Here is a 22813-nt window from a genome sequence, read left to right on the forward strand (position 1 = left end):
GAAGAAGAGACGTGTTGGGTCTTTGTAACCAGTGCATCCTTGTGAAGAGTCCAAGAAAGTTTGTTGTGGATGACCACTCCCAGGAGCTTGACACTCTCCACTCGTTCCACCTCTGTGCTGTTAACGTGTAGGGGGGCATGAGTAACATCCTGCCGAAAGTCAATAATGAGTTCCTTGGTTTTGCCGACGTTGTTCTCAGTGCATCATTTTTCCAAGTTGGCAGCTTGCCATTGCCTTCTGAAGGGTACTTGTGGATGTGAAATAAATGCCAGCATAGCCAACAATGCCCACATTCCATGAATGAATAAAGAAAACTCTGTCAACAGGATTGAGTTTAAGAGCTGCGAGGTTATGCTGCAGCTCTGTAGAGCCCTGGTTAGACACTTTGAATATTGTAGTCATGGCTTAGCATTCTGTTATCTAAGGAAAGATATCCTGGCATTGGAGGCAGTCCAGAGATAGTTCACTACCTGATACCAGATTTGGAGGGTTTGTCTTATGAGGAGAGGTTGAGTAGGTTGGCCCTATACTCATTGGCATTTAGAAGAATGAAAGGTGACCTCATTAAACATGATGCTAAGGGGGACTCAACAGGGTATGTGCAGAGAGTTTGTTTTCCTTTTACAGGGGAGCCCAGGACTACAGGGAATAATCTCAGAATAAAGGGTCAGACATTTAAGACAGAGATGAGAAATGTCTTCTGTCAGAGGGGAGTGAATCTATGGAATTCTTTACTGCAGAGGGCTGTCGAGGCTGGGCCATTAAGTATATTCAAAGCTGGGATAGAGAGATTTTTAATCAGTATGGGAATTGAGAGTCCTGGGGAAAAGGCAGCAAAGTGGAGTTGAAGATGATCAGATTATTGAATGTTGAAGCAGAGTCAATGGGCTGAATGGCCTACTTCTTCTCCTGTCTTTTGGGCCAGACAGACTTTCTTGTCATCACGTTGATTGAGGGATAGAAATTGATTGAGTCATAGAGTCATACGGCACAGAAACAGCCCCTTCGGTCCAACCAATTCATGCTGACCATAATCCCAAACTACACTAGTCCCACCTGCCTGCATACTGGATTAGTGGTGCTGGAAGAGCACAGCAGTTCAGGCAGCATCCAAGGAGCAGCGAAATCGACGTTTCGCTGCTCCTTGGATGCTGCCTGAACTGCTGTGCTCTTCCAGCACCACTAATCTAGTATTTGGTTTTCAGCATCTGCAGTTATTGTTTTTACCACCTGCCTGCACCTGATCCAAATCCTTCTCAAGATTTCCTGTTCGTGCACTTATCTAAATGTCTTTTAAACATTGTAACTGTACCCATATCCACCACTTCCTCTGGAAGTTCATCCCCCCCACAAACCACTCTCTGTGCTGCCTCTCATGTCTTTTTCAAATCTTTCTCCCCTCACTTTAAAAATATGCCCCCTAGTTTTGAACGCCCTCACTTCAGGGAATAGACAGATGTCATTCACCTTATCTATACCCCTCATGACTTATAAACCTCGATAAGGTCATCTCTTCATGTCATACACTTCATTGAAAAAAGACCCAGCTTCTCCTTATAATTCAAACCCTCCATTCCCAGCAACATCCTGGTAAATCTCTTCTGAACCCTCTCCAGTTTAGTAATATCCTTCCTGTAACAGGACAGTCAGAACTGCACGCAAGTACTCAAGAACAGGCCTTACCAACGTCCTGAACAACCTCAGCAATGACATCCCAACCTCAAAGTCATTGGAGAGCGCTCCCTGCTCCTGTTTAAACACAGCCCAGGATCTTTTCCATTCTGTGTCTTTTATGCAGCTTAATGTTACATTGGAAAGGTGAGCCTGTTGACACTGCAGCACTCCTTTAGAAGTGTACTGAGAAACTCAGCCTTGATCTTTCTGCCCGAGACCTGGAGTGGGACCTGACCTCAGAACCACGTGGTTTTGGGGCAAAAGTACAGTTGCTGAGCTACACAGTGCAGCAGCTTGGCCTTTGAAGTATTAAGCCAGGACTCTCGAACACAACTGTATGTTGGTAAGAGCTGACTGAATTGTTGGAACTGAAGTTCTTCAGCGGAAGCATTGAACAGTTTGATCTGACTCTGTGTTTCAATTAGACGTTAAAGACCTTGTAATTATGTTTAAAAAGAACAGGGTAACTTTCCGTTTTTGAATTATGCCATCAAAACAAAAACAGATTAACTTAACATTTGCTGATTTTGGCACCACAACTTTTTCAGGCTTCCTTCCTATTTATTTCCATGAATAGTATCTGCATCCAGTCAGTATTGTATTAGACAGCAGTCGCTTGGGAACACTCCCAGATGTGTGATCAAGTTACCATAGAAATGGAAATTAACATTTCTCCCTCCTGTCATTGCATGGGCCCTGCAGCTCTCTCTCTCTAACTTCCTCTCTCTCTCTCCCTCCTTTTTGCTCTCTCTCTATCTCTCTCTTTCCCTCCTTTTTGCACTGGCTCACACTCACTCTCTGCTTTTTGCTCTCTCTCTCTTTCTGTCTCCCCCACACCCCAATCTTGTGTGTGTGTCTCTCTCTCTCTCTCTATCTTTTCCTCTCACTCGAACTCTCAGTACCTCTTGCAACTCTCCCTTTCTCTCTTTTTTTCACTCCCTCCAACAGCTTCTCTTCCTCCACCCTCTGTCTCTCTCATTCTGTTTCTCTCCCCCCACCCACACCTGCTCTTTAAGTCTCTCTCTCTCTTTCCGTTTATCACTGTGACCCCTCTTCCCCTCTTGTTTGTTCTATTGGTCACTGTTCCTTTTCTGAACAGACAGCACTCGATTCTCTCAATGTAGTTGCTTGCACGTCCTGCCTCAGTCCCTGCGTTGGTGGTGTTGAGAGGATCATCTTGTATTTGGACAGCAGTGAATACTGGAGATGCAAGGGAGAATATCATCATGGAATTCTACAGGATGTTCTCAGGCACTCAGAATATTTCCCGTTATTTTCTTTAATTGGTTGCTGCAATGAATGGACTCACTTCACTGGTTTGAGACATGCCTCAGAGCTGTTCCTTTTCCACAAGTGAGGAACCTTGAGACAGAGAGATTTAATGGTGCAATTGGGCATGTCTTATTGATCTCTGTATGAAATACTCTGTGATTTTGTGTCATTAAGAGAAATACACACTTATGCAGAATTATTGACTCCAGGTTTGTTAATCAATGAGCAGTGATGAAGACAGCTATCTGTGGCAATCCGTGTGGAATAACTCTGATTTTTCTCGATGTTAATTTAATTCTGGAGCCAAATGTAAGGGATTTCCTACATCCAGCACTGGTGATGACATCAAGCAGACTGAGCAGCTGTGCACATTGAAGTTTTTTTGACGGGAACAAAACAGGAAATCAAAAGCAGTGAAGGTTAAATGGTCACAGAACTGAGCAATAGAATATGCAATAAAGACAAGAATGTGAACATGAGAAATTGAAATACCTTGAACAAACCCGAACGTTTTCTGGGACCTCTGCTCTTTGTGAATTTTATAATTGACTTGGATGAGGAGGCAGAAGGGTGGTTTAGTAAGTTTGCTGATGACACGAAGGTTGGTGGAGTTGTGGATAGGGTGGAGGGCTGTTGGAGGTTGCAACGGGACATTGGCAGGATGCAGAGCTGGGCTGAGAAGTGGCAGATGGAGTTCAACCTGGAAAAGTGTGAAGACACTCACTTTGGAAGGTCGAATTTGAATGCAGAATACAGGGTTAAAGGCAGAATTCTTTGCAGTTTGGAGGAACAAAGGGATCTTGGGGTCCACATCCATAAAACCCTTAATGTTGCCACCCACGTTTACAGGGTTGTCAAGAAGGCGTATGGTGTATTGGCTTTCATTAGCAGGGGGATTGAGTTTAAGAGCTGCGAGGTTATGCTGCAGTTCTGTAGAGCCCTGGTTAGACACTTGGAATATTGTGTTCAGTCCTGGTCGCCTCATTACAAGGAAGATATAGAAGCTTTAGAGAGAGTGTGGAGGAGATTTACTAGGATACTGTCTGTACTGAAGGGCATGTCTTATGAAGAATGTTTGAGGGAGCTAGGGCTTTTCTCATTGGATTGAAGAAGGATGAGAGGTGTACAAGATGATGGGAGGCATAGATAGAATGGATAGCCAGACTCTTTTTCCCAGGGCAGAAATGGCTATCACGAGGGGGTATCATTTTAAGATGATTGGAGGAAGGTTTAGGAGAGATGTTAGAGGTAGGTCCTTTACACAGAGAGTGGTGGGTGCGTGGAATGCACTGCCAGCGGTGGGAGTAGAGTCAGATACATTAGGGACATTTAAGCGACTCTTGGATAGGCACATGGAAGATAGTACAATGAAGGGGATGTAGGTTAGCCTGATCTTAGAGTGGAATAAAAGGTCGTCACAACATCGAGGGCCGAAGGGCCTGTACTGTGCTGTACTGTTCTGTGTTCTTTTCCATTTTATTAAACAAATACAGAATATTGATCATCAGGTCCATAGAATAGTATAGCACGTGAACAGGCCCTTCATCCACTGTTTCTGTACAGACCATGATGCCATACTATACTAATCCCATCTGTTCTGTATCCCTCTAGTCCCTGCCTTATCATGTGACTGTCAAAATGGCTCTTAAACATTGCCATCCTCTCTGCTTCTACTACCTCTCCTGGTAGTGCATTCTGGGCACCTACCACACTCTGTGTTACAAAAACTTCCCTTGCATGTTATCTTTAATTTTTTCCCCTCTCACCTTAAACCTACACCCCCTAGTATTTGACATTTCCATCCTGGGAAAAATCTCCACCTACCCCCTCTAGTCATGCCTTGAGAGTTACGTATTCCAACAGGTCATACCTCAGTCTCCGAAACTCTTGTGAATACAGTCTAAGTTTGTTTCCTTACAGCACTCCTTATAGTTCATGCACTCCAATCCAGGCAACATTGTGGTAAACCTCTTCTGCACCCGTTTCAAAGCCTCCACATCTTTCCCACAGTATGACGACCAGAACTGCACACACTACTCCAAATGTGGCCTGACTAAAGTCTTATACAGCTGTCACATGAATTACCAACTTTTATACTCAGTGCCCCGACCTATGATGACAAGCATGCTATATGCCTTCTTTACCACCTTATCCACTTGAGTTGCTACTTTCCGGGAGCGATGGACTTGCACTCCAAGATTCCTCTGTATATCAGTGTTCCTAAAGGGCCTGCCATTTACTGTTATCTCCTGGATTATCCCTGTTTTCTGAAACAAAGGAACAGTGTTGACTATTCTGCAATCTTCTGGGACCTTGCTGCTGCTTAAAGGGGAAATTCAGTCAAGACCCCCAGCAATCTCCTCCTTTGCCTCCCTCAGTCTCCTGGAATAGAGTTTATCAGGCCCTGGGGACTTATCTACCTTAATGTTTTTTCAAGACTCCCAATACCACCTCCGCCAATCTCAACATACCCCTCCCTAACCGTACCATTACCCAAGTCTCCTAGCTGAATGTCAATGTGAAGTACTCATTAAGGACCTCACCCACTCCCAGTGGCTCCACACAGACATTCCGTCCATTGTCTGTGAGTGGAGCCACCCTTTCCCTAGCTGTCTTCTTGCTCCTAACAAACATATGAAATGCCTTGGGATTCTCCTTAATCCTACTTGCCAAGGATATGACATGGCTTCTTTTGGCCCTCCTAATTCCTTGTTTAAATTCTTTTCTGTTCCTTCTATACTCCTTAAGGACCTAATTTGATTTTAGTTTCCTAAACATTACATGTGCTTCCTTTTTCTTTTTAACTGAATTTTCAATGTGTCTTGTTATCCAAGGTTTATGAATCTTGCCTCCTTATCTATCATCCTCACAGGAACGTGCTGGTCCTGAACTCTGATCAACTGGCCTTTAAAAGACTCCCACATGTCCGATGTGGATTTACCATCTCCCCCAATCGAATTTCTCCAGTTCCTGCCGAATGTTGTTGTAATTAGTCTTGCCTCAGTTTAGGACTTTCACCTGAGGGCGAGCCTTACTCTTATCCATAACCATCTTAAAACTTACGGAATTATGCTCACTGTTCCTTAAAACTCCGATCACCTGGCCAGGCTCATTCCCCAATACAAGGTCTTATATGACCCTTTTCCTAGTGAGACTATCTACGTAATGTTTCAAGAAATCCTCCTGGATGCATCTAACAAATTTTGCCTGAACTAAACTTTTGGCACTAAAGGAGCCCCAGTCAATAGTTTTCTCAGATGCTGTCTGACCTGCTGCGCTTTTCCAGCATCACACTTTTTGTCTCTGATCTCCAGCATCTGCAGTCCTCACTTTCTCCTAGAAGTTAAAAATCATTCATTACAACAACCCTGTTATTTTTTACATCTTTCCCTGACCTATCTATCTGCTCCTCTGCACCCCACTGGCTACTAGAAGGCCTATAGTATCACCTCGTCATTGTGATTACACCTTCCTTATTCAGGAGTTCTACCCATATGGCCTGACTGGATGAACCCTCGAAAATGTCCTCTCTTTGTGCAGCTGTGACCTCTCCTTAATCAGTAATGCAACCCCTCCACCCAATCTCTTTTACATCCCTCTCTGTCATGATTGAAACATCATGCCTGGAAAACTGAGCTGCCAGTCCTGCCCTTCTCTCGACTAAGTTTCTGTAATGGCTGCAACATCATAGAAATTTAAATGTCCATAAATGCAAAATGATTTTATTTTGGGGCCAGGAAGGTTGTTCAGGAGGGACTGTGACTTAAAATATTGTTTTCGAGCCCAGTTTAACACACTCAACTTGACAAAATATTGTCAGGATCTTCCGACACTGAGATTCTGGTGAAGTCATTAAAATTCATGCCAATTTATACAACATCAATAGATTTCCATCTATAAGGACTTCAATAACGAACAACTGACTGTAGGGGGTACCCCTGCAGGAGGCAACTGACTGTACCCCGTCAGGATAAGGCTAACTGTACCTTCATAAGACCATAAGACATAGGAGCAGAAATGAGCAGAAATCCATTCGGCCCATCGATTCTGCTCTGCCATTCAATCATGGCTGATAAGTTTCTCAACCCTGTTCTCATGCTTTCTCCTCATAACCCTTGATCCCCTTGATACTCAAGAACCTATCATAAGTCTTAAATATACTCAATGACCTGGTCTCCACAGCCTTCTGTGCCAGTGAATTCCATAGATTCCCCACTCTCTGGCTGAAGAAGTGTCTCCTTCTCTCCATTGTAAAGGGTCTTCCCTTTACCCTAAGGCTGTGGCCTCAGGTCCTAGACTCTCCTACCAATCTTTCCAACATCCACTCTGTCCAGGCTCTGTTTGTTTCAATTAGATCTCCCCCTCATCCTTCTAAACTCCATTGAGTATCGACCCAGAGATCTCAAACATTCCTCAAATGTTAAGCTGTTCCTTCCAGGGACCATTCTCGTGGGGGGTTCAACGATGGTAATACCATAGATTGTCAAGGGACAATGGTTAAATTCTGTCTTGTCGGAGATGGTCATTTCCTGGCACTCGTGTGGCGCAAATGTTACTTGCCACTTCAAAGGTGAATGACAAAACAAGTGCATACACCAAGATCAAAAGCTTGATTTCTAGACGAGTGCCTTAGATCAATGTAGAGGAGTGTAAGGACAGACTAAGGCAAGATGAGATGAACCACAACTAGTGGAGCAATTAAAATTGGGAATGCTCAAATTAAAGGAGCACTGAAATTCTGGATGGTTGTGGAGCCAGGGGGGTGATGAAAGAGATAGAGGGAAGCAAGGGTATGAAAGGGGTTCACAAATAATAATGAGAGTCTTTAACGTTGACCACAAGTTGTCTGTTTGAAATTGTATACTCTTTTAGCTCTTTGTTAAACCAAAAGAATCAAATAAATGCAGATGCAGTATTGAGTTTCCTTGTTGAACACGTGACTGGTAATCTGAGTTACTGTTCCGGCAGCATTTCTCTTCACTCTGTTGCAACTCTTCTGTGATGTGGAGTTTTAACTTTTTGTTGTGTCAGTGTTGAGTTCATATTTAGAGGCTCCAAGTGATTCATCAATGTGCAAGGGTACTTTGCAGCAAATGCAAATTTTTCAAGAACTGAGAGCAACAAAGAGCATCGAAAATGAAAGAAAGCTAATACTGCTGGACCTCATAAGAGCAGTCATAGATTTCCTACAGTGTGGAAGCAGGCCATTCAGCCCAAACCTACCCTCTGAAGAGCATCCCAAACAGACCTTGCATTTCTCATAGCTAATCCACTTAACCTACACCACAGTGCAATTTAGCATGGCTAATCCACCCTAATTGCACATCTTTAGACTGTGGGAGGAAACCAAAGCACCTGGAGGGCACCCACAAAAACACAGGGAGAATGTGCAAATTTGACTTGGGTTCCTGGTGCTGTGAGGCAGCAGTGCTAACTACTGAGCACCTTGGCTTTTTGAAGGGTTTAGATTGATTAATTATGATGAAACTGTTTCTAGTAACACAGCGATTAGTAGAAAGACCACCCATGAGCCAGATAAATTAGTTGAGATGAGGAATAATATCCTTACTCAAGGAGTCATCGTAATTGGGAATACTTTGCCAGTAAGGATGATGGAAGCAGATAAATTGATTTGTAAAGGGGGTTGCAGGGGGAATGGGATTGGGTGATCATAGATGGTGGTAGGCAAAAGTTGTCAGAGATTCTTGTTATTGATGATGTAATTATCCTTTTATTAGGGAGGGTAACTGAGAGACTGATTCAACTCTTGGTGCGTGTTGTACCATTCAATTACACTGTGGTTGCTTTGTATCCTAAACTGACCTTCCGTCTATCATAAGGTTAGCAGTCAGGGTGTACAACCAGAAGTGAACAGTTTTCAGCACCAATAATGACTCCCCAGTGACTGAAACATCAAGGGCCCACATGCAGCAATACGTGGACAATATCCAGGCTTAGGCTGATAGGTGGCAAGTAACACTTGTGCCACACAAATGTCAGGCAATGACCATCTCCAAAAATCTAACTGCTCTGTACCTTTAATGGCATCACCATCACTAAACACACATCTATCAATACTCTGGGGGCTACCATTGACTAGAAACTGAACTGGATTAGCCATGTAAATACAATGCCTACAAGAGCAGGTCAGAGGCTAGGAATCTGGCAGTGGATTACTCATGTCCTGACTACCCAAAGCCTGACCACCACCTACAAGGCACAAGTCAGGAGTGTGATGGAGTACTCTCCACCTGCCTGAATGGGTGCAGCTCCATTAACACTCAAAAAACTGACACCAATTAGGACAAAGCAGCCCGCTTGATTGGCACCACATCCATTCCCTCAACCACTGATGGTCTGCAGCAGCAATGTGTGCCATCTTCAAGATGCACTGCAGAAACTCATCAAGCCACCTTCCAAATCCATGACCCTTCCCATCTAGAAGGACAAGGACAGCAGATAGATGGGAACACCACCCACTGCAAATTTGCCTCCAAGCCACTCACCATCCTGACTTGGGAATAGATTGCTGTTCCTTCACTGTCGCTCAGTCAAAACCCTGGAATTCCCTCCCCAAGGGAATTGTGGGTCAACCTACAATACATGGACTGTAGTGGTTCAAGACGGCAGCTCACTGCCATCTTTTCAAGGGCAACTAGGGATAGGCCCAACCAACAACGTCTAAATCCCCTGAAAGAATAGTAAAAATAACTTAGTTTATTATCTTGGCTCCTTAACTCTTAATAGCCTGACCTGAAATCAATCAAATTTGAGTTTTTCACTCGCCCTCTAACCTGAACTGCTTTTTGAGTTGGAACATTGCGGGGGGAGTACTTCCTAGCATTGCTCCTGAATGATCTTGAGTGAATTTTAAAGTTAACACTCCCTAGCCCCAGTAGAAACTGGATGGAGAGTGAGAAAATGTAAACACCCAACTCATCGGCAATGATCTAGAATCACGACTGTCTTTTTCCATCTGTTTCCTATTCCTTGACATCTCCCTTGTCTCAGCTCATCTCTTCCTGAAGCCCTCATTCATGCCCTGGTAAGGTTTATGACAAAGTTCCACATGGAGATTAATGTGTAAAATTAAAATTCATGGGATTGGGGGCAGTGTATTGAGTTGGATAAAAAAACAGTTGATTAGCAGACAGGAAACAAAGAGTAGGAACAAATTAGTCTTTTTCTGAATGAAAGCAATGACCATTGGGAACGGTCTCAGGGCTCCAGCCATTGACAATATCTGTTGATGGTTTAGATGAGGGAACTAAATACAATATCTCAAAATTTGCAGATGACCCAAAGCTGGGGGGAAGGGTGAGCTGTGAGGTGGATACAGAGATGTTGCAGTGTGATTTGGACAGGCTGTGTGAGTGGGCAAATGCAAGGCAGATACATTATAGTGTAGATAAATGTGAGGTTATCCACTTTGGCAGCAGAAACAGGGAGGCACGTTATTATTTGAATGGCTGCAAATTGAGAGAAGGGAATGTTCAACAAGACCTGGGTGTCCTTGTGTACCAGACATTGAAGGTAAGAGTGCAGGTACAGCAGGCAGTGAAGAAGGTAAACTGTATGTTGACCTTCATAGTGAGAGGGTTCGATTGTGGGAACAAAAATGTCCTGCTGCAACTGGTGAGACTACACCTGGAATATTGGGTGCAGATTTCTCCTGCTGATCTGAGGAAGGATGTTTGTGTTATGGAGTGAGTACAGTGAGGATTTACCAAACTGATTCTGAGGATGGAAGGGCTGAACGTGTGAGGAGAGATTGAGTCAGTCAGGATTATATTCACTGGAGTTTAGAAGAATTAGGAAGGATCTCTTAGAAACCCCCTACAAAATTCGAACAGGAATAGACACAGTAGATGCAGGAAGGGTGTTCCTGATGGTGGGGGAGTCCAGAACCAGGGGTCATAGTTTAAGGATAAAGGTTTAAACCTTTTAGGATTGAGAGGGGGAGACATTTCTTCATTGAGAGAGTGGTGAGCCTGTGGAATTCACCACCACAGGAAGTGGTTGAGGCTAAAACATTATGTTTTCAGGAAGGAGGGAGATACAGCTCTCATGGCTAAAAGAATGAAGGGATATGGGAGCACGTGGTTTAGGGCATTGAGCTCAATGAGCTGCCATGGTCATATTGAATGACAGGACAGGCTCAAGGGAGTCAAATGGTCTACTCCTGCTTTTGTCTTCTGTTTCTATGTCTCGAAACTGGACAAATTCAATCTGCTGTCTCTATTCTTGAGCTCACCTTGATTCACAGTAATTTCCTCAGGGCTCGCTGATTCACCTTAGCTCTCGTTTCCATGGCACCTTGATTTTACGTGACAGTGTTGGGGTATTGTGTGCAGGTGGTATGGGTGCCACATTGCAGGAAGGCTTTAAATGCTTTTGAGAGAGCACAGAAGTACTTTACAAGAATGGTTCCAAAGATGAGAAACTTTAGTGGTGAGGATAGAAATCGGGCTGATTTTGCTTGCGGTGTAGAAGGCCGAGTAGATAGGGAGAAGGTGTTCCCACTAGTAAAAGAGCAAATGCGAGAGGGACAGAGATTGAAAATAATGTAGAAAGGAAACCAGGGTGATGTGAGAAGAAACGTTTTCACCCAGTGAGTAGTTAGAGTCTTGAACGCACTGTCTGGAAATATAATGGAGGTAGGTTCAATGGAGGCATTCAGGAGGGGCATTGGATGATCATTTGAGTAGAAATGGCATGGAGGGATGTTGGGAGTTTGGCTGTAGGTAATGACACTTGGTTGAAAAGCTGGTGCAGGCACCTAAGTCCAAATGGCCTCTTTCTGTGCCGTAATAATTCTGTGATATTTGCCATCATGAGGCCCTGTCCTCAAACAGCTTATTCTGTAGAAGTTGATTCAAAGCTGAAGCCTCTGTATTAATCCCTCACCTCTTGCTTTATTGCTTCCAGCGTCAGAAAGAGAGAAGAAAGCAGGAGAAAGGAAGAAGCAATGAGGAGAACAAACTGGTAAAGAAAGACTGTTTTGTCACCGGCTCTAAGCTAGGAATCCATTTGATTTATCAAGTTATTCTCTCAGAATTCCAGTCTCCCTACTTACCTGACATTCAGCTCTTCCATCAGTCTTCTCAACTTCAAAGCACAAGCGAAATATTGAATATTTTGAAGATTGATTTTTGAAGATTGTGTAGTTTGCTGCTACACTGAGCTTGGATTTGAGACAGAATGGTGAAGGAAAAGGCAAAATCAATCACTGCCTTCGGACTTTGACTTTAAAGTAACACTATTTATTATATATTAACACTCAATGCTATAGTACATTGTAATTAAGATATGTCAGACATTGATCATACAGTTACAATAGATAAGGGCTAACTTATCGTCTTCATGTGTTCATATCCATGCTGTAGCATGATCCAGTGCAGAGCTCCATACTCCTTCCAAAGTATTGTGTTTTAACTCCACCCACACTGTGCTATTTATACTCAGGGATGTGCAGCTCTGTGACATCATCATAATCTTTCTCCAGGGTACAATGTCCTTGTGTTACAATTTGTTTCAGCTGAATGTTGTCCAGGGAATGGAAGGAACATCACACTCATTCTAAAAATAAATCCAAAAAGATGCCATCTAAAATATTTTTTTTAACAATCAAACAGGATCTATCAATCCAGATTCTGGGATCTGACTTTGTCCAGTCATAATGTCAGCTGAGATCGTATTAGTTACAGGAAGGTTTATTATTAGTGTTGTTTTTTTTGAATTATTTAAAGCAAAGTAAAAGCCAGAATCTTTTACATTTGTAGGAAAAGGAAGACAGCGATAGTAATGAGGAGATTGAAACAATTATTAAAATACAGAACATTCCAGAAGGAGGAGTGGAGACCTCGGAACCTCTAGGCGTCTTTGAGAATGGGGATTCCTGCACTGTACCAGGCCCAGTGATGATGGACGAGGTGAGTTCGCACAAATCTCAGCTATTTTATCATTGGTTCAGTTTTAGAAAATGACTCCATTTACAGTCAAGAAAATGTGATGGTTTTTAACAAGTTATCTTGACTATTTGGGAGAAAATTAGAGGTGGTTAGATACAAAATAATTTTACAGTTTTCTCTAAAGAGTCCCAGTCGATAGTGGATGTGATGTTGGTGCATTGGGAAGCAGTTTCCTTAAAACAGTGCTTCCCTGTTTTGAGGTTTTCCATTTTGTTGCGACCTCTTAGTGAACTACCCGGTGTATGTTTGTCTGTGAGTGTCATGTGTCATCAATCTGTGATTATGGGAGTGTGTGTGAATAGTCATGTGTGTGTCTGTACGCTTGTATGAGTGTGTGTGAATAGTGTTTTGTGTGTGTTTATAGTTGTGTGTGAGAGTGTGTATATGTATGTGTGTGTGAATATTTGCATGTGTATTTGTGCGTTAGTGTGTGTGTATGGGTGTATGTGTGCCTGTTTTGCACATGCGCACACTGTATGTTGAGGAGGTTATGCTATGATCAGTGACCTCCTCCAACCGCAGGGGAAGGGGAGCTGGAGCTCACCAGCCTGAAATTTCAGTTTGCTGCCTCTTTCTTTCATCTCAACCCTCATGTTGGGAAACGCCTCTCTGAAAGTTCTAAATAATGCATCATTTGTTTATGGCCTCTCTCAACCCATCGCTTTTGAAGGATCAGCACAGAAGGGGGTCATCCCTGGCTGTTTCTCCACATCCCTGCATTATTTACTTCTGTCAATTATTATTCGAGTTCTCCCTGATGATTGGATCAATACCACCGCCCCATGGCAGATAACATACACCTCTGGTAGTAACATGTTGTTTTCATGGGGCTCCTGCTTCTTTTGTCAATCACTGTGTGAACTCCCCCACCCCCAACCCACACCCACACGCACACACCCACATACACGCACGCACGCGCACACACATATGTGCTCAATCTTTAGTAAAAATGAAATCAGTTTCTCTTTATTTTACTTCAAGTCCCCTCATGACTTTACCTTAAAAAAATGAAGGTGCAGGGTTTTTAAAATAGAAAGCTGGGAGGGCAATTTCTGATTTTGTTTGGTGTGTTTTATGGGGAACTATTTTGCATTGTAGAAACAAGCTGACTCCCCCAAGCCCTGCAAAAGTAGTGCACATGTCACTTTGTGTTATAAGGCAAAATGAATTGGTACTGCAACAAGAGCAGAAATAGCTGGAGAAACTCAGCAGATCTGGCAGCATCCATGGGGAGAGAAAAAGTCTGGTGACTATTCTTCAGAACGGAAGTTGGACGGCAGTGGTCTGGGCCTTGCCATGACACCAAGTGTTCGCTTTCTCTGAGAAAGAACAACTTCTGATCGTTTTTACCAGGCTCCCCCTTCGCCCGAATCGCCTCTGGAAAGGCTAGGATGGGCAAGCGAGGAATGCAAGTCCAGTTGAGGTCATGGGAGGCTATTATTGCTTGGTTGTTGGGTTAACCAATAGGGAGGCACTCAGTTGGGATCAATCCTGGGGGAGAAACGGAATGGAATCTACTTGTGGGATCGACTGATGCTGAACCCAAAAAGTTATGGAAGGCTGACCTGGAATTGTTAAGAAGGGTAATAGAGAGATGAGGTTTTTTTGTGTGTTGATAAACAGTGCAGGGAAATAAGGAACAAGGGGGAAGGTCTGTGCGAGTGTGTAAGGTAGGAGCGGTGACCACTTTCTTATCCATTCATGGCATTGCTGGCATCTATTGCTGAGCCATAATTGCCCTTGAGAAGGTGGTGGTGCGCTGCAGCCTTCGACCCAACTGAATAGACCATTACAGAGGGCAGTTAATAGTCAATCTGATTGCTGTGGGGCTGGAGTCACGTGTAGGCCAGACTGGGTTTGGATGGCAGATTTCCTTCCCCGAAAGATATTAGTGAATGAAATAGGTTTTTAAAAATAGAGTCATAGAGTTATACAGCATGGAAACAGAGTCTTCGCTCCAACTCGTCCATGCCGACCAGATATCCAAAATTAATCTAATCCCATTTGCCAGAAGTTGACCCATATCCCTCCAAATCCTCCCTATTCATGTTACCATCCAGATATCTTTTAAATGTTGTCATTGATTGTCAATCTAGGAGTGCTTGTTACTCCTAGAAACTTGACTTTTTTTTATTTCAAAAATATACTTTATTCATAAAATGATTTGATGATCTGTACATTTGATCATGCCATACATATGTCCATATTTACAAACACAGATTCGAATTTATCCTTGTCATTTACAACCCTGTGCATTTTTCAATCTTGTACATATACATATATTTGGCTGAGGCATCAGCAGAGCCCAAAAAAACGTCTGTATGGGCCCCCTGTTCTTCTTTAGGCAGGCCGATCTTACACGGTGGTCTTTCCCCACCGCGCCTTGGCGGCAGCTGCCCCAAGCTTCAACGCGTCCCTCAACACGTAGTCTTGGACCTTGGAATGTGCCAGTCTGCAACACTCGGTCGGGGTCAACTCCTTCAGCTGGAAGATCAACAGGTTTCGGACCGCCCAGAGAGCGTCCTTCACCGAGTTGATGATCCTCCAGGCGCAGTTAATGTTCGTCTCGGTGTGAGTCCCGGGGAACAGGCCGTAGAGCACGGAGTCCCGAGTCACGGCGCTGCTCGGGACGAACCTTGACAAGCACCACTACATTCCTCTCCAGACTTCCTCTGCATAGGCACATTCCAGAAGGAGGTGTGTGACAGTCTCGTCCCCCACGCAGCCACTTCGAGGGCAGCGTGCGGTGCGGCAGAGAGTCCGGGCGTGCATAAAGGATCTCACAGGCAGAGCCCTTCTCACCACCAGCCAAGCCATGTCTTGGTGCTTGTTGGAAAGTTCTGGCGATGAGGCATTCTGCCAAATGGCTTTGACAGTCTGCTCAGGGAACCGCTCGACAGGATCCGCCCTCTCCTTTTCCCGAAGGGTCTCAAGGACGCTACGTGCTGACCACTTCCTGATGGACTTGTGGTCAAAGGTGTTTTTCCTCATAAATTTCTCCACGAAGGACAGGTGATACGGAACGGTCCAACTACTCGGAGCGTTCCGCGGCAGCGAGGCCAGGCCCGCCCTTCGCAACACCGGGGACAGGTAGAACCTCAGTACGTAGTGACACTTGGTGTTTGCGTACCGGGGATCCACGCACAGCTTGATGCAGACACACACAAAGGTGGCCATCAGGGTGAGGGTGGCATTGGGCGTGTTTTTTCCCCCATTGCACCGGTCTTTGTACATAGAGTCTCTTCGGACCCGGTCCATCTTTGATCTCCAAATGAATTGGAAGATGGCCCGGGTGACTGCGGCGGCACAGGTTCTGGGGATAGGCCAGACCTGTGCCACATATAGCAATACTGAGAGTACCTCACACCTGATGACCAGGTTTTTTCCCGCGATGGAGAGTGACCGTTGCCCCCATCTGCCTAGTTTCTGTCTCATCTTCCTGATCCGCTCCTCCCAGGTCTTGGCGCACGCCCCAGCCCCCCCGAACCAAATGCCCAGCACCTTCAGGTGGTCAGTCCTGACGGTGAAGGGGATAGAGGATTGGTCGGCCCAGTTCCCGAAGAGCATGGCCTCGCTCTTGCCTCGGTTTACCTTGGCCCCCGAGGCCCGTTCGAACTGGTCACAGATGCACACGAGTCTGTGCACGGACAGCGGATCCGAGCAGAAAACAGCGACGTCATCCATGTACAGGGAGGCCTTAACCTGCAGGCCCCCGCTGCCAGGAATAGTCACCCCTCTCAGGCTCGCATCCTTCCTGATGGATTCGGCAAATGGCTCTATGCAACACACAAACAAGGCGGGTGAGAGGGGGCATCCCTGCCTGACTCCAGATCTTACAGGGAAGCTATCTGATTCCCACCTATTGATTGAGACTGCACTGACAATGTTGGTGTACAGCAGTCTGATCCAATTTCCGATTCCCTCCCCAAAGCCCATTTTGGAGAGGACATCGCTCATATATGTATGCGATATCCTGTCAAAGGCTTTCTCCTGGTCCAGGCTGATGAGGCAGGTGTCCACCCCCCTGTCCTGCACATAGGCGATCGTATCCCTGAGGAGTGCAAGACTCTCAGAGATCTTCCTGCCCGGTACAGCACAGGTTTGGTCCGGGTGGATCACCGATCCCAGAGCAGACCTGACCCGGTTGGCGATGACCTTTGACAGGATTTTGTAGTCTGCATTTAACAGTGAGATCGGTCTCCAATTTCTAATTTCCTCCCTCTCCCCCTTCCGCTTGTAGACGAGGGTGATGATGCCTTTCCTCATGGATTCACTCATGGTACCTGCCCGAAGCATACTGAAATACACCTCCAGCAGGTCCTGGCCGATCAAGTCCCAAAGAGCGGAATAAACCTCGACCGGTAAGCCGTCGCTTCCGGGAGTTTTATTCTTTTCGAAGGACTCGAGGGCCTTGGTCAGTTCATCCAGAGATAGCGGCTGGTCCAGCCTCTCTCGTGTTCCGTCATCTAGGACCTCCGTGATAGAGGACAGGAACGACTGGGAGGCCGCGCTGTCGGTTAGCTTCGAGTCATACAGGCTGGCGTAGAAGGATTTGCTGATCCTCATGACGTCAGCCTGAGATGACGTTACCGAGCCATCTTCTTTCTTCAGGCTGCTGAGCACGGAGCTCTCTTTGTGCACCTTCTGGAAAAAGAAACGTGAACACGTCTCGTCCTGCTCCACCGAGTGAACCCTGGACCGGAAGATTATCCTGGAGGCCTCCGAGGTAAAGAGCAAGGCTTGCTGGCCCTTCACCTCCTTGAGGTCCTCCGTGACATCCACCCCCATCGTCTGCAGCAGGAGCAGGTTCTGCATACTTTCCTGGAGCTGGGACAGTTTTCCCCGCCTCTCTCTCGCCTCCTGGACACCTTTGAGGATAAAGAACCTCTTGATGTTCCCTTTTACCGTTTCCCACCAGTCCGCTGGAGACTCAAAGAGGGGCTTCATGGTTCTCCAACCTGCGTAATCCCTCTTGAGCTCTTCGATGCTTCCCGGGGTCAACAGCTTAGTGTTCAGTTTCCACGTTCCCTTGCCCGCCCGCTGTTCGTCCTGTAGGTGACAGTCGGCCAGCAGGAGGCAGTGGTCAGAGAAGAACACCGGCTTGACGTCGGTGGATCTGACCGAGAGCGTTCGGGACACAAACAGGTAATCTATCTTTGAACGGATAGACCCGTCTGCCCGTGACCAGGTGTATCTACGCTGCGCTCCATCTGCAGGGGTGCTGAAGACGTCGTGCAGCTTGACATCGTTTACTGTATCCATCAGGGCTCTGGACTTGGCGTCCAGTTTACTGTCCCCCCTGCTGGATTGTCCATCTGCATCAATGATACAGTTGAAGTCTCCGGCCAGAATGACCGGCCTGGACGTAGCCAGCAGCAGTGGAAGCTGTTGCAGGATGGCCAACCGTTCCCTCTTACCCACTGGGGCGTACACGTTGATTAGTCTCACGGGAGCGTTTCTGTATTTAACGTCCGCGACGAGGAGGCGCCCGCCCACCACCTCCTTAACCTCGGAGATGGTGAAGTTGCCTCCCCGCAACAGGATACCCAGGCCGGAGGCGCGGCTATCGTTGCCCCCCCGACCACACTGACGGCCCGTGGGCCCACAAGCTCGACCATCTCCTGTAACTGCTGAGGTGCGGTATCCCACACTCCTGCAGAAACAGGACATCGGCTTTGACGTTGGCCAGGAAGGCCAGCGTTGAAACACATCGCGTAGCCGATTTAATGCTAGGCACATTTATGCTGGCAATTTTAAATCCCATTTTACCAGTTTACGGGGTTACCAGTGTCCATTTTCTTCTGGTCTTGCTCCAGTGGGGTCGCTGCGTGCATCCCCGTGGTGACAGCGAACTGCTGGACCTTCCCAGGGCTGAGGTAGTTGTCCAGCTCCACGCTGGAGTCATTTCCCCGCTCTGGTGTCATCGCGTCAGACCCAGGGTCCGCATCGCCCCGTTCTCCATCTGACAGCGGGGCTGTCACTGGGACGCTGCTCCCAGTTACCTGGAGCTGTGGGCCGGTGGGTACCCCTTGGTTCTCTCCGGGTAGGGGGAGGCCTTCACCCATCCCCTCAGAGGGATCGTCTTTTCCTTCTTGGGCGGTGCAGCCCTCCTTTCTCCCCACGGCGCTCTGCCTCTTCCTCCGGTGGCGACCCTTCTTGCACCCGTCCTCACCCTCGGAGGAGCTGCCTGTATCCTCCTCTTGGAGGTGTCTCTTCCCCCTTCGCTTGGTGGCTTTGGGGCCCTCGAGAGGTTTCCTCTTCCTGTTTTTAACGATAATCCACTGCTCTGCCTCCTTTGATCCCTCCTCTTCCATTTCCTCCGTCTGTCTTGCAGGAGCTTGGGTCGGCTGCTGCATCTCCCCGCTGTCTGCCGCCTGCTCCTCTACAACCTTCCCTTCCTTCTGGGTGCCTCCAGACACCGTTCCTTTGCTGATTCGCGGTACCTCGCTGGACTTTGTCGGTCCGCGGCTCGTGTTGCCACCTCCCGCCATCTGTGCCGTAGGTGGGGCCCCCCCGTCTTGGGCAGGTCTTATACATATGGCCCGCCTCTCCGCACAGGTTGCAGCTCTTTTCTTCCTGACAGTCCTTAGTCAAGTGACCCTCCTGTTTGCAGTTCCTGCAGATGGTCACTTTGCAATCCACCGGCACGTGTCCCGACTTCCCGCAGGTTCGGCACACTTTCGGCTGCCCTGCATATGTCAGGTAGCCTCTGCTGCCTCCGATTGCGAAGCTCGAGGGTGGGTGGAGGATGTTCCCACTGTCATCGGCCCTCAGAGTTACCCTGACCTGCCGCTTACTGGTCCAGATTCCAAAGGGGTCGATCACATCAGTGGCTTCTCCCCCAACTTGGACGTACCTTCCCAGGAAGGTCAGGACATCAGCCTAGAAACTTGACGCTCTCGAACCTCTCCACCTCAGCTTCTCTGATGTAAATGGGGGCATTCCCTCCACCTTGCTTCCTGAAGTCAATGACCTGCTGTTTAGTTTGGCTGATGTTGAGGGAGAGATTGATTTTTTTTTCTTTTACCCCCACACTGCCACCTAACTGTAGTAGTGCTTATAACATTTAATTAAAATGTTTTGTTTCATTCACAAAATGTGGGCATCACTGGCTGGGGTCAGCATTTATTGCCTGATCTTAGTTGCCCCTTGAGAAGGTGGGGGTGAGTTGCCTCGTTGAAACGCTGCAGCCCACAATGCCCTTAAGGAGGGAATTCCAAGATTCTGACCCAGTGACCGTGAAGGATGGGCTGATGTATTTCCAAGTCGGAATGGTGAGTGGCTTGGAGGGGAACTTTCCGATGGTGGTGCATCTCCTGTTTCTATTGCCCTCATTCATTTAGATGGAAGAGGGTCAGGTGGTTCAGTTGGCTGCTTTGCGATGCAGAGTGGAGTCAATAGCATGGGTTCAGTTCCCACACTGATTTAGGCTAAACTGACCAGCAGTCATCTCTCTGCAATGGTCCTCTGGGACTCTGGTGACTTACTTCTGGTGACTGGAAGTGGCCTTAGGTTTGGACTGAGCTTTGTTGAATGTCTGCAGTGCACACACTGATGGTAATGGTACACACTGCTGTTCTGGTCAGGGGGCGGAGTGGATGCTTGTGGATGTGGTGCCGATTGAGTGGGTTGCTTTATCCTGGTTGGTGTCGAGCTTCTTGAGTGTTGTTGGAGCTGCACCCATCCAGGCAAGCGGTGAGGATTCCCTCCTGTAGCCTTGTGAATGGTGCATTCCCCTGACCTACTCTTGTAACTACTGTATTTAAATGGCCAGTTCAGTTTTGATCAGTGGTAACCCCATGGAATATTAACAGTTGAGGGGTTCAGTGATGGTGATGCCAGTATGGAGGGCGATGATTGAAGCCTCTCTGGATGGAGATGGTCATAGCTTGGCACTTGTGTGGAGCGAATGTCACTTGCCACCTGTCAGCCCAAGTCTAGAAGCGATCCAGGTCTTGCTATATTTGGGCATATGCCGTTTCAGTATCTGCTGAAGGAGCCTCAGTGAGTTGTTGAAGTGTATCTTGCAGATGGTACACCCTGCTGTTACTGAGTGTTAGTGGGGGAGGGAGTCAATGTTGGTGGCAGATGAGGTGCCAATCAAGTGGGTTGCTTTACTCTGGTGTGAACATCTAACTGGTGTGGGGAGAAAGAAGGAGAGGGACTGATTGACATTGTATCTCATAGTGTAAAGATTTAAATTAAACATATCATTTTATTATTGAAATTTTAAGAAGTTGCGAATGGCTGAATTAAAGAAATGACTGAGTAGAGTCTCTGTTCCATATTGAAACTGCAGGCTATTAGTTCCCAGTATTTGAGGCCAAAGATGAGGGGACAACCCAATTAGACAGAGTAAACACAGAAAGGATCTTCCCAATGACCGGGGAGTCCAAAACTGGGGGGTCATTTAGGATGGAGATGAGGAGAAATTTCTTCACCCAGAGAGTGGGGAGCCTGTGGGATTCATAGAATCCCTACAGTGTGGGAGCAGGCCATTCGGTCCAACAAGTGCACATCAACCCTCCGAAGAGGATCCCATCCCAACCCATTCCCCTATTAACCTACATTTACCCCTGACTAATGCACCTAACCGCAGGAATTGCACTGGCACCTTCCCCTGCCACCACAGGAATTGCAAAACCTACGCCCACACCTCCTCCCTCACCTCCATCCAAGGCCCTAAAGGAGCCTTCCACATCCATCAAAGTTTTACCTGCACATCCACTAATATTATTTATTGTATCTGTTGCTCCTGATGCGGTCTCCTCTACATTGGGGAGACTGGGCGCCTCCTAGCAGAGTGCTTTAGGGAACATCTCCGTGACACCCGCACCAATCAACCACACCGCCCCGTGGCCCAACATTTCAACTCCCCCTCCCACTCTGCTGAGGACATGAAGGTCCTGGGCCTCCTTCACCGCTGCTCCCTCACCACCAGATGCCTGGAGGAAGAACGCCTCATCTTCCGCCTCGGAACACTTCAACCCCAGGGCATCAATGTGGACTTCACCATTCCTCATTTTCACTCCCCCACCTCACCCCAGTTCCAAACTTCCAGCTCAGCACCATCCCCATGACCTGTCCTACCTGCCTATCTTCCTTTCCACCTATCCACCCCCCCCCAACCTATCACCTTCATCCCACCCCATCCACCCATTGTACTCTCTGCTACCTTCCCCCACCCTCCCCCCTGACCTATCACCTTCATCCCCACCCCCACTCACCGATTGTACTCTATGCTACTTTCTCCCCACCCCCACCCTCCTCTCATTTATCTCTCCACCCTTCAGGCTCTCTGCCTGTATTCCTGATGAAGGGCTTTTGCCGGAAACATCGATTTTACTGCTCCTCGGATGCAGCCTGAACTGCTGTGCTTTTCCAGCACCACTCTAACCTAGACTCTGGTTTCCAGCATCTGCAGTCATTGTTTTTACATAATGCACCTAGCCTACACATCCCTGGACACCATGGCATGGCCAACCCACCCAGCCTGCACATCTTTGAAGTGTGGGAGGAAACCCACACAGACACAGGGAGAATGTACAAACCCCACACAGAGAGTCGCCCGAGGCTGGAATCGAACCCAGGTCCCTGGTGAGCCACCTTGCCTCCCCATTTTCTGCCACAGAAAGTAGTTGAGGCCAAAACTTTGTATGTTTCAAAAAGGAGTTGGATATAGTTCTTAGGGCTAAAGAGATTAAAAGGTATGGGGAGAAAGCAGGGACAGGAGACGGAATTGGATGGTCAGCCATGATTTTATTGAATGGTGCAACAGGCTCGAAGGGCCGAATGGCCTACCCCTATATTCTACGTTTCTATGAGAGACTTTATTTCTGGGAGAGACCACAGCAGCTGAGACTGATCTCCTTTGAGAAGAGAGATTAAGGGGTGAT

General features: G+C 46.9%; 1 protein-coding gene across 3 annotated transcripts in view; it reads left to right on the plus strand.

Moving 5' to 3' along the window:
- LOC140463333 (uncharacterized) overlaps positions 1 to 22813 on the plus strand; it is a 150830-nt gene that overhangs the window by 48362 nt on the left and 79655 nt on the right. For all 3 annotated transcript variants that reach the window (XR_011954659.1, XM_072557139.1, XM_072557140.1), the window contains exons 4-5: positions 11875 to 11931; positions 12729 to 12878. Coding sequence is in view for 2 of the 3 variants with exons in the window: in XM_072557139.1 (XP_072413240.1) it covers positions 11875 to 11931; positions 12729 to 12878 (207 nt within the window). In the remaining variant the exon portion in view is untranslated. The remainder of the gene's footprint in view (positions 1 to 11874; positions 11932 to 12728; positions 12879 to 22813) is intronic.

Source organism: Chiloscyllium punctatum, chromosome 38, assembly GCF_047496795.1.
Source record: "Chiloscyllium punctatum isolate Juve2018m chromosome 38, sChiPun1.3, whole genome shotgun sequence".
In the NCBI taxonomy this organism is placed as follows: Eukaryota; Metazoa; Chordata; class Chondrichthyes; order Orectolobiformes; family Hemiscylliidae; genus Chiloscyllium; species Chiloscyllium punctatum.